Raw genomic sequence first — 13070 nt, 5'->3', positions numbered from 1 at the left:
CCCCATAGAAGTGAACTGCCCATGATTCAGGGCTCTGATGTCTCTCCATCTCTGACTGTCGGACCCCCACCCCGCCAAGAGCCTTGTAAGCACTGGCCAAAGAATCCGCCTCCGAGGGTTCCCAGAAGTGAACCTCTGGGAGTTACGAGAAAGAGATAAATAACTTCTCAACCTGATGCTTAAGCAACAAGAGACCACCAGAAAGTTTCAGTGTCAATTCTGAAAATATTTTTTGAAACATCATAGAGTCATGGGAGAAAGGAGTTTTAGAATGACAGAATCCTTAGTTCCTAACATCTCCATAAAATTCCAGGTTTTCTTCTGTCCACTATCTAGCACCATTTTCTTTTGTGTAATGTGATCAAAATAGCGAACCCTGAGTTTGTCTTTTCTGACCTCCGACCTCTCACAGGTGTTCTGGCTCATTTCCTCAGAGTTATGTTTGATTTGGGAATGCTTCCTTCTTTTCTCCTGTTCCCTTGTTACAGTTTGAAACCTGGAACACACGCATACAAGACCCCGACTATCTCCCTGTGCTACCCAAAAACACTCTTAAATGTTCTCTCAGAACTTGGCAAGCATCTGGACAGGGACAGTTTTCTCACACTCTGGGAAATCAAAATGTAAAACAACAGTTCTTTTCCAATTTTTCAACCTGAGGATAAATTTCGAGGTCATTTCTTTTTCTTTTTTCTTTTCCTATTTAACCTAAAAGTTTCTCTGTTTTTTACTAAAAAGAAGTCAAATAAATAATCTACTCAAATTTTCAGTATGTATTAATAACAAGGAAGCAGAAGCGCTAATGTGAGATCCTTAGGACCAAGCATAGCAAAAGGCCAAAACTTATTCCAAGATTATTACTTCAGAAGCAATGATTAACATTTTCTTAATACATCTTTCTCTTCCTCTCCCTCTTCCTCCACCCTCCCCTTCCCCTTCCCTGCCTCTCTCAGATTCCAGGAGAAGAGACTAGAAAATATTACTTTTGGAAGTCATGCATAATTTTTGTTTTGAAATGAAGCTAGAGCCCTGCTTGACACTACTGCTCTATTAATCCTGGTTGCTTTAAAAAAGAAAAAGCTCAAGATACCTAGCAAATCCTGATAGAAAAGAGATTTCTATATTTTTTTAATTCAAGAAGAGGTATGCCAATTTACTGAGCAATGCAATAATCTCTCCCTACTCCATCTGGCATTATTCATTAGAAATAAGCAAAACAAACAAACAAAAAAACTAGCCTCTTGAGCTGTGCAAGTAAAAATATGATATTGTCTGCACTACAAACATTTCCTTAAGGAGTGTCCAGGCTGGCCTCTAGAAGCCCACCCATCACTAGCATCATTCTTACCAATCCTGTCATCACCCATGAGAGTCCTTTTTCTACTCTAGTGGGTGGGGTCATCCCTGCATTGGAAAGGAAAAAAAGACCCTTGGACCTTGGCAGAGAAGAATGGACAAGACTGAGGGAGACACAGCTATCTTGGGTCTAGATGAAACCGTCTCAGTGTCAAGAGTAGTAAAGGAGCAGCTGGTGCAGAGGTCCTGGAAAATTCACTGACACAGAATGAATATATGAAAATCATTTTTAACTCTCTGTGGTATAAAGCTATAAACCACAAGTTGAGCACTGAAGAAAATACAGCATATGCTGTATGAAATGCCCAGGTTACGTGGCCAAAAGAAACATGTGAATTCCATAAAGTATGTGAATTGCCCTTGTGTGAAGCTTGGCTCATGATTGGAGCAAAAGACAGGTTTAGTGTTTTTGTTTGTTTTATTTTTCCAAATACATAATTTAAAAATATACATGCATCAATTTTTAAACTACCTTCATTCAATAAGTACTTATCGAGCACCTACTTTGTGCCAACACTCTTCTAGACACTGCATGCATACATCAGTAAGCAAAAGAAGGTCTCAGCCTACATTCCAAGGGAGCTGGACAGTTAACAAGTACACCCAGAAATCAACATGATGAGATCAGAAGACTGGAGCAAAGATAAATGGGGTAATGAGAGCGAGAGAAACACAGAGGCCACTTCAGATGAGGTGGCCAGGGAGGACTCTCAGTGGAGATGACAAGTGAGCCAAGGTCTGAAGGCTGAGATGGAGCCAGTCATTTCAAGAGAAGGGGTAGCAGGCACACGGGTTCTGAGACAGGAGAAAGCTTGGCATGTTCAAGGAATAGAGAAATCCCACTGCTGGACATGTCCTAAGATCATGCTACTTTTAGCCCTGAAGGCGTGACTTTGGAAACATAGAATATCAGACTAGAAGAAGCCTCAGAGATCATTTAGGGGAATAGCCTTAATTTCCAGGTAAGAAATCAAGTCCTAGACATTCCATTGACTCCAGGTGCTCAAGCCAATAGCGTTGAACTAGAATGCTGGGCTCCTGCATTCATCTTCCTGCTTGATTAGATGTCTCTCTGAGCTAATGTTAATCACATTCTTGCTTGACACTTAAAGCCTGTCTACAGAGGATCATTTCTGCTAATCTATCCTTTTAGGATGAAAATGGGTCAGAACTCTAACCAGTTCCCACTGTAGGACATCTCAAAAGAAAATTTTTTTTAGGTATATTGGTTACTTTTCAGAATTTAAAAGGACACAAATATAGAAATTTAAATTCTAAAGACTCTTTTTCCTTGAGACTTCAGCAGTACTCAATTAGATCTGATAGACATTTGCCATATTGTATCTTTTTTTTAAAAAAAGAGAAATGCATTTCCCAGATAGAGTTTGATTACTAAAAACTGAGGATATTCAGCTTAATTTTGGATTGTTTTTCCTATAAAAGTATGTAACTTATTCAGTACTCAAAACTGGAGAAAATATTATTCAATAACCCCCAAATGGGAAAATTTTATTCTGTAGGAACTTGGCCGAGACTATGTAGAGTTGTATCCAGAGAATATACAGCTCTATTTATCATCTTGCAAACTTCTTCATTATGTCAAAACTAAATCTCAGCTGTGCCCTGACTGCAAAGGAAAAGCAATACAGGCTATTTTAGCCATCTCAATAAGAATATTTTGAGAATTAATCAATTTTCCAGGAATGTTTAAATAATTTTATCAATTTTTGGTTAAGGTTCACAGTTCTGATATTACATTATTAGCCTTGAATTTAAGTTTGTCTCAAGAAATTTTTTATTTTTTTTTTTTTATTCTTGGAAAGGAAAACCAATCTTCCAGCATGTTCACAACAACCACAGTTTTCAACTGCGCTACAACCCCAACATTTCTGATGTCATTCTTCATTCCTATTATACGCTCAACTCAAGAGGCGCTTTCCCACGGGCAGGTCCCCAGGTTCCAAGGGTCAGCTCACAGTTGTGCTTTCTCTTCTCAAGCAGCTTCTTTCTCAATGCTTTCAGGGTTCTTTTGTGATATAGGAAGAGCCCGAGTAAGTAACTCAAGTATTTTCTGCATGACACATGACTTTTAAGGGATATTGCAGCCCTCTATGACAGGCTATAGATGCAGGTGAGGTGCAAACACCCCTAATAAGACAATTTTATTTTCACTGGTGATGTTGCTTAGGGTTTAACTAGAAGTCATTTAAAATAAGTGCTATCGTCAAATAAACAGCAAACATTCTGAATTTTTACTGTACTTCTTGAATTTAGAGTTAGAGCTTTTCTCAAACAGCCTTTGGATAGCTACTGAAAATAGACATGGCTATTAGTTCCAAATTCTCTCTTTCCCCCAAAACCTGTACTTAAAATAGATGATAGAGAAAAGTTTATGAATGTAATTTTTAAAAATACTTAAAAATATCCCATTTGTTTTTTAAATCAAAATAACCCCAAATCAGTTTATTTTAATCCTGTACTTTATACTCATATTATATTCTAATAATCTAAGATGGGAATCTAAGCCATGGTTAAGGCAATATCTCATTATAGGGGAACCTGTCATAGGTATTGGCTAAATAAGTAGATTAATGAAGTTGCTGAAAATTTTAAAGCGGTTGGGATAAAACCCTGGATGGGGACTAAGGAGTGGGATGGGGGAGGTGAACAGAGGAAGCAGTCATCATGCTGACACTCACTTTAGAAGCAATTCACTTTCCCATGACAAAGATAAGAAAGCCATTTAAGAATAATTTACCTTTCAGCTTAAAAAAAAAAAGGATGTCTGGAAAAGCCCATTGACAGGCATGAAGAATCCATAGATGCTTTGCCTCATCCTCTTTGGGCTCCTCATAGAAGGAGAAGCCTTTGCAAATAGGCAGAAAGAAGACAGAAGTGTCAAAATAGAACACACCTTACATGTTAGCTAAGGGAGAATCTTCTAACTAAGCCCATGTCATCAGTTGAGGAATAATAGCTACTGTACTTTAAACAAATACCAAATCTGTATTTTAGAATTTTTAGACAAAAACATAAATTAAGGAGAAATGACATTTTACAAGGTTTCCACAATGTGAGTCATAAAAATAGCATGCTCCTCTGGGGAATGATTTAAAAAAGACTTCCCTTTACAAAATAGATAAAAGAAAAGAAATTAGAAACAATATTTCAAGATTATGAAATGAATTACAGTGGATTTAACCTAGTAGAACTTTGTTATTTTATGTAGGAGGAACTGGCTGGATTAAAAAATATATATATTATTAAAATATATTTATATTTATTATATATATATTTATTTGGTTTCACCAGGTCTTCATGTGGCATGCAGGGTCTAGATCCCTGACCAGGGATCAAACCCTGGTCCCTTGCATTGAGAGTGTGGACTCATCCCCTAGGGAATTCCTGTGGATTATTTTTTTTAAAGAAAGGATTTGTTTCCCTTATCAATAATCTGAAAAATAATTTTAGCCTATTGTAGCAAGATTATTCTGCATAAGATCTTTGAGACAAATTTTTTTCTTAAATGCTTCAGAACAACAGGTCCTTAGACAGCCTCTCTTTCTGTCTACTCTTCATTATTATTGGGCTGCTGGAGAAATGATGAAAACTGTCCAGTAGCAAAAAAGGCCCACATGCACGTAGCATTGACTATGGATTAGGAAACTCTTGCAACCAACCTAGCCAATGGCTTGGATTTATGTTCAGTGGAAAGGATTGCTGAACGTGAGGGAGGGGCAAAATTGTTTACTGTGGGCCCTCCTGAGTTTTCCACAGTGTAGATAAATGTGCTTATGGGGCTCCTTGTTTTCCAAAGAGAGGCAGAACGTTGTCAAAGTAAAAAATCCCAGGAGTAATATTAATGAAATTTCTTCATGGGGTTATAGCCTCTCATCCCCCAACCTTCTGTCTTTCTCAAGAAATCCACACCTATCTAGAACATCAGGTAGCATTCCTACCAGTGCACAAAATAGGACTATTTTCTCTTGTTTTAGGGTCAAGCTTAGGTTATATTAGTCTTTTTAATTAAATCACTATACAAATGTGGGACCTTTTTAAGTTTGTCTGAACTCACTGGCGATGACAAATTTAATTTGTAATAAAGCAATTAGGTGGGGGCAAATGGCATTTTAAAGCATTTATTCACTTAACACATATTCACCGCAGCCCTATGATATGCCAAGGAGAGCATAATTAATTGTCACCTCTACCCATTCCAAATATATTATCCATCCTGTGCACAGTTTTTATTTGATTATGTCAATAAATAAAATCTCAAAGGATGACTGCATGGAAAAAATGACATACTGCATCAATGTGAATCTGTGGTGTGCCCACCACCCAGGACTTTCTGGCTTCGGCTCAGTAAGTACAGAAAGACATTTCAATTAAATAAAACAAATCCCAGAGAAATCCTGATATGCTCATGCAACTTCAAAAGCAAAGTTGAAGTTACACTCACAACGCCTTTCGGGAATTCTGTAACCATTTTGTGCTATTATAAGTTGCCATTGATTGATTTAGCTAAAGGACAAAGATGAAACAAAAATACAGTTTATAAAAATGTGGTTCTACTCCTTGCTTGCTTTACTTCAGACACATTCTCTCCATGGTTAGAAACAAGCCATGACAGTGGTCTAGCCCTAGATTTCTATGCATGGTGAGAAATCAGGCAGAACCATGGTCTAACCCTGAATGTGATCTTAATGTTTTATACCACGGACAAATCATTAACATATGGAAATAACCCTCTCAGCTGCTCTATAATTGTTTTTAGACCTATAGACCCTACTGCCTCGACTTCATACTCCATCTTGAATTTTTTGCACTGTTCTCTCCCAATTATAAAAGGATTTTCTTTTCTTTTCTTCCTTTCTTTTTTTTTTAAAGGATCTATTGGGGAGGAAAAAAATTTCGTTCCTTGTTTCCACCCTGCTGTTCCGTTGGCCTCAGTGGCTGCTCAGTGTCCCCTCTCCAACCTCTAAATTAAGTGCTCATTTTCAAGTTCACTGCTGTGCTCCCCTCACCCTGTAAAGGAAGGCTGTGGATGGTCCCCAGCTCAGTCCCTCGCTCTCTGCTGGGCTCCCCACAAAGCAGCCTCTCACCAGAGCCTGTCCTCAGATTTCTCTTTTTAATAAAGTTTATGGTGGGCTTACACCTCTAAATCATTTTTACTCATCAGGGCCGCTCACCTTCCCTCTGTAACAACCGACACTCACTCCCCTCCCATCACCTGGCACTGATTTTTTGCCCCTGTAACCTCTCTCAGTAGGACAGAGTGTGTTTTCTCTGGCTGGAGATAATATATTCCCATATCACTCTCACAAACCACAGAATGAGCTCCGCAAGGAAACTGCCCTTCCACTTCCCGTCATTGCTAACAAAGCAGTTTACAGAAATAAAACCAATGAGAACCACAGGTTAATGGAGATAGTTAACATACACACACAAAAAGAATTCTTTACATGAAGACTTTTTTTTACAGAATTGCCTGTAGGGTATTCAGCCATGGTTCCCAAAGGCTGACCCAGTGACCAGTCAGGCTTAAGATTCACCCAGGAGGGTGTTAAACATAAATATCCATAGGCCCCACCCCCAGAGTTTCGGATTCAGTGGGTCTGAGGTTTGGGAGCCTCAGAGAGAGAGAGAATCTAAATCAATCTCAGCAGCTTGAGTAAAAGCCCCATAAGCACATATGCAAAAGCACATGAATGCCAAATTTTCAAGCCATGTGAGGCCTTAGAATTCACACAGTGATTAATACGTTTGAGGAGAAGTATGATAAGACTTCTCAGTGCAAGTTAAGTCCTGACGTGAGGAAGATGAAAGCCAAGGTGTGTATCGGCCTGTCCACTCACCAGCAGCCTGTACCTGTGCCTGTGCAATAAACTATGAGGACGCCACCACACCCCTACTTCTCCCCGCCTTCCCCAGCACACCCCAAAAGATGTGCTGCACATCTCTTTGACAGGACATGTTTGCAAAGATCAGTCTTTATAGGATGGCCAATTCAGTTCATTTGCAACTGATTTATGTCCCATTCAAAAATGAAACAAAACAAAAATGATGAAAAATGACTCTGGGCAAAATAGAATGAACACCTCAGTAATTCTGTCTTCCTGAAGCACAATGAGCCATTTCCCTTCCTGGGAATAAACGTGTGAAGGGGATGTAAGCTAAAACCCCCATGGAGTGTAACTTCGATGAATCTGTGGGGTTTTGAATATCACTCTTTCCACACCAGTACAGACCATCAAATGTGTATGTAGTAAAATTCCCTCCCACCTAGGATCTTGCTTATTTGCAACTGTCAACCTATTTTAAGCAAGTGTATTTTTCTTACTAAGGAACCACCAGACCACCTCTCTTTCCCCATAAAGAAGTCCTTTCCCCATTGCACTCTAGGCTTGTGCTGTCTAATACCATAACCACTAACCATACATGGCTATTGAGGATTTGAAATGTGACTGTCAATAAGTAGATGTATTCTAAGTGTAAAACAGGCACCAGATTTCAAGGGCTGAGTATTAAAAAAAGAATACAAAACATTTCAATAATTTTTCCAGAGACTAATATATTGCTATGACAATGTTTTAGATATATGAGGTCAAATAAAATATAGCCAGATGAGATATATTGTTAAAATTAATTTTATAAAATATTTTTTACTTTTAAAAATATAGCTTTTAGAATACATTTTATTTCAAGTAGCCAGTGCTGTCCTAGGTGCAGTCCAAGACATTACTTTTCATCTCAAAGCTTGTCACCCGTCCTCCACTGGTACCTTCAGAGCCACGTGCGGATTCACTCCACCCACCTCTCATCTTGACATACCTCCTGGAAACCCTCTCATCTCACTGTTACCCGGTCCCATCTCCAAAACTCCACCACAAGCTTGAAATGTTTTGCCCACCATCCTTATCAAGAAATCTCTCCCTTTTTATTTCAACAGATCCTTATTTCCCACATCTCTTTCATGAAATCATCAGTTTTTCAATGAAGAAAACACAGTTGCATATTATTCACTTCTAGACATTCCAGTTTGGCCACAGAACTCATAGGGCTCTTATTTCTGATTGTTCCAACACTCATTTATTCATCTGTTCAACAGCATTCACTGGGCCCCTCCTAGAGGCCAGGGACTGTGCGTGCCGTGGGGGTTACCTAAAGATGTCAGTGCACAGACCCAAGGTGATATGCAGAGTAACATCAACAGGAAGTCATAGATAAAACTGATGCTCTCCTGTTCTCAGACCCAGGGGGACTCTCTACTTGCAAACACCCTTCAAATGCAGTGCTCATGTAACATAAGTCTTCCAACTTGGAAACCTGAAACCTCCTGACTCCATATTAAACATTTCCCCTCTCTCACACTTTGTATTCTCCCTAGTGTTTCCCTGACTACCTTATAAACTCCATTTGTCTTTGTAGTTCCCATTTCCTTTGCTGACACAGTATTAAACACCATGCTTTCATATAAATAAATATACATATATGCATGAGTGTGTGCTAAGTTGCTTCAGTCATGTTTGACTCTTTGCGACCCTATGGACAGTAGCCCACCAGGCTCCTCTGTTCATGGGATTCTCCAGGCAAGAATACTGGAGTGGGTTGCCAAGCCCTCCTCCAGGGGAACTTTCCAACCCAGGGATTGAACCCACATCTCTTATGTCTCCTGCACCACTAGCGCCACCTGGGAAGCCCCATATACATAAATATGTATGTTATATATAAGACTGTGTATATGTATAGTCATTTATTTCGTACAATAAAGTAGGTACTATTACTGTTTCTATTTGAAGATATGAAAAACTGAGGCACAGGGAAGTAACTGATGTTACATGGATAACAAAGAAGCAGAATTTAAACCCAGGCAGCCTAACTCTAGAGCCAGAGTTCTTAAATACTAGGTAATCCTGTCTCAGAGGGAATACACACACACACCAAGAAGCATGTAAGCTTGAAGCTGGTGAGGCCATCTGGTGCCAAGTGAGAAAAACCACACCAAAAATGAAGCCCATGTAGGGAAAGGAAAGCTCAAGGAAAAAAGGGAGAGACAGAGACTGAGAGACAATATGAGAAATGTATGAGATATTACTGATTATTTTATTTTTACTTATTTTATTTTATTGATATAAATCTCGAAGATAAGAAGCCAGAAACTAAACTACCTTTAGTCTTCCTAGTTATACAAGTAAATAGTCATTTGTAGCTATGGGTTCTTAACTGGAAGTCCAACAACAATTGTACACAAAGTTCTTTGTATAAAAACAGAACTATGAAACAATGTACATGCATATCTCTGGGTAGAATCTCAAAGGAGACCTTGATTCTATCTAACTGCTGTGCTTACAACATCTTAGCCAAATCTCCTCTGCCAGATCAGGTGGGGACACTTACAATAAGGTTGTTTTCATGTGATAGCCTATGCTCACATTAGGTCTATCCCTAGAGCTACACTACACTTACGAGGAGGGAAATAAGTTATTTCTCATATAAAGCTGAGTGCTACCGTGCCTAAAATCTTTCCATAAAGGATTTATTAGTTACAATTTCTAATCATCTTTCAAAGTGCAAAGTGTGTTTCTTTTAAACATAATGGAATTGAAAATGCATGCTTGCAACCTAAGGGTCCATCAATGGATGACTGGACAGTGGATGGAGAAAATGTGATACATCATACACACACAAACACACACACAATAGAATACTACACAGCCATAAAAAAGGCAACTGCCACTTGCAACAACACGGATGGAATTTGAGAACATTAGGCTAGGTGAAACAAATCAGGCAGGGATAGACAAATGCTATATGATCTCACTTATATGTGGAACCTGAAAAAGAAAAAAATCAAACTTATAGATGCTGAGTATAACACTGGTAGTTGCCAGAGCCTGGGGGTGGGGGTTGAGGAAAATGGATGAAGATAGTCAAAAGGTACAAACTTCTAGTTATAAGATAAGTCCTGCAGATATAATATATGGTTAGTAACACTATATTGTACATTTGAAAGATGCTAAGAGTAGATCTTAAAAGTTCTCATCACAATAAAAAGAAAATTGTGACTATGTGTGGTAATGGATGTTAACTAGACTTATTGTGATTATTTTGCAAAATATACAAACTTTGAACCATTATGTACACCTGAAACTAATATGTCAATTCCATCTCAATTTAAAAAAAAGAAAATGCATGTTTATGTCAGTTCTTTCTCCAAATCCCACTAAAACGACCATGTGTCAGTTCTGAATGTTTGTCTTCAGACCATTTCTCACTCTTCCCTTGTCCTCTGCTGTTATTCAGATGGACCACCTTCTGCTGGGCTGAGCCTGCCAGGCTTCCGTAGGCACAGCATCTAGGAGCACTGATAGGAGACGGTAGAGAGAAGAGAGAAGCCAGAGGATCTTCCCTCTCCCTGTCTGCCTCAGACAGGGCATCCGGCAGTGGTTGGGGCTCCTCTGAGACCAGCTACCACTAGACAGATGTACTCTGGTTCTCCAGCTATCGCCCAGTAGTCCTGACCCTCGGGCTTAGGTCACAGTACCACCTCTCCTGTCCCTCCAGCCAAGGGTAACAGAATCAGTAACTTACAGAGTGAAAAAAAAAATGAAGAAAAAATTCCTGTGAAGAAAGAACTTGGAAATATATTTTTAGAATCTGCTATCTTTCATTAGACAAAGAAAAGGATTAGGTACAAACAGAACCCAAAAAGAAAGAACTAGGCTTACTGATTCTGCCACATCTCAGACGGTAAAGCATCTGCCTACAATGCGGGAGACCCAGGTTCGATCCCTGGGTCAGAAAGATCCCCTGGAGAAGGAAATGGAAACGCACTCCAGTACTCTTGTCTGAAAAATCCCATGGATGGAAGAGCCTGTTAGGCTGCAGTCCATGGGGTCGCAAAGAGTTGGACACGACTGAGCGACTTCACTCACAACACATGAGATGTTGGGGAAAATGAGGCCTTTCCACGCTCAGATTAATTCACTGTACCATTCTTCAAGCAATAATATCCTATGAGAGGCAAAAACAGCCCACAAAAAAAACTGAAGCCACAAGGTTTGGCCTGGTGTACCCCATGCCCACTTTAACAACTTAGAACCCAATGCCCTTGACTATCATGAAGGAAAGTAACCTGGTAAAATCACTAATGCTCTGTGGTTTCATGTTTTACCCTTTAGGCTTTACAGTCTGTCTTATTCAGAAGCATAGTCACCTCCTGTACAACATAACAGTGACGATTTCAGCAATAATTTAGTCTGTCCCGTCCCTCCCTGTCACCTGCGTGTTAGTGCCCCGCTGACACATGCTCGTGGTGCGGGGTGCGGGGGGGGAGGAATTAGGTTTAGACGAGGTCATGGGAGACCCCATGATGATGAAATTTGTGTTCTTATAAGAAGAAAGACATGAGAGTTTACCTTCTCCATCACCAAGAAAGGAAACAGCAAGAAGGTGACTGTCTACAAATCAGGAAGAGGGTTCTCACCAAGAATCAAATTGACTGGCACCTTGATCTTGAGCTTTCCAACCTCCAGAACAGCCTCCAGTCTATGTAATTTTGTTATAGGTGCAAAAGCTGACTGTGAAAGAGCCACATTCTTTTCTTCTCTATCTCTATCAGAAATGTAATATTATTTGCATGTCACAGACACCTTCCCTTACTTTCAGCCACCAGCCTAGATTCTGTTGCCTCTTCAGGTAAATTAAGCAACATGTCCATTCAGTGACCAGCCTGACTCATCAAGCATTCCCTAACTGTGGTCATGAGGGTTTGCTTGACCATCATTGTTGGATGGCACTTCTGCTATTAAGCTCCACCCTAGGCATACTGTTGGGTTTGACACAATGCAAATAAATGGAAACTTTCACTACCGTTTCAGAGCTTTTAATTTGAAAAAATAGAGTTCAGTAATTTAGTCACAGATTTAGCTTAAAAAAATGCTCCAAATCATATTAAAACCCACAAAATTTTGCTTTCTCTTGGTAAACAGACTTAATACATTGCCCTGATTTGTATCTCCCTTTAAAAACAAATGAATTTTCCAGGAAATATGGCACTCTGCACCAGCAAACAGATGTAGGAATAAATTCTTTAAAGTACCATTTAAGAAGTTTACTTGAAATTTTGGAGTTTCACACCAAAATGCTAACTATTAAATAGCAGTCTGCTATATGCAATGCCGAGTGAAGTCAGATGTGTATATGTGTGTATCCTGACAGGAGTTAAGTTTTTACATCGTTTTGATAAATTTCCTTTGCTCACCAGTTAAGTCACAAATCATACCTTATGGTTGTCATGTGAAGGCAGTAAAATATTATATACCTTCAGATGACCTCTATCAAGAAATGCTTTTCACTGCTCACATTTTATCTGTCAAATAGTATTTTCTTTAAGAAGTAAATACAAATGCCATTATTGGGAGAAGCTACCGGCCTAGGACAAGTTCTAGCATTTAGTGTTCTGACAGATCTTAATTTGGATATCAGCCAAAGTCAATAAAACTTGTTCATGCAGAACCTTACCTGGTTTTCACCACATCGAGAGGGTGCATCAGGCAAATTTCTACAAGACCTGAAAGATGATAAAGAAAAGTCCAATAAACACTTATGCAAAGACTGGTTCCTATTTTCTTGACCCTACTGGTTTCTCAAGTATGAAGATTCAAATAAAACACTTGGAACTTTGGACATAACAGGTAACAGAGGCTAAT

The 13070-nt window shown here is 39.2% G+C and overlaps 1 protein-coding gene across 5 annotated transcripts in view; it reads right to left on the bottom strand.

The window, feature by feature from the left end:
* SLC25A21 (solute carrier family 25 member 21) overlaps positions 1-13070 on the bottom strand; it is a 502561-nt gene that overhangs the window by 194012 nt on the left and 295479 nt on the right. For all 5 annotated transcript variants that reach the window (XM_070478014.1, XM_070478011.1, XM_020916591.2 and 2 more), the window contains exon 2: positions 12883-12931. In XM_070478014.1, coding sequence (XP_070334115.1) covers positions 12883-12911 — 29 coding nt within the window. In that variant the 5' untranslated portion in view covers positions 12912-12931. The remainder of the gene's footprint in view (positions 1-12882; positions 12932-13070) is intronic.

This window comes from Odocoileus virginianus, chromosome 16 (genome assembly GCF_023699985.2).
Source record: "Odocoileus virginianus isolate 20LAN1187 ecotype Illinois chromosome 16, Ovbor_1.2, whole genome shotgun sequence".
NCBI classification, from domain to species: Eukaryota; Metazoa; Chordata; class Mammalia; order Artiodactyla; family Cervidae; genus Odocoileus; species Odocoileus virginianus.
Note: the sequence above shows the minus strand (reverse complement) of the source record. Positions and strands in the feature narration are given on the sequence as shown.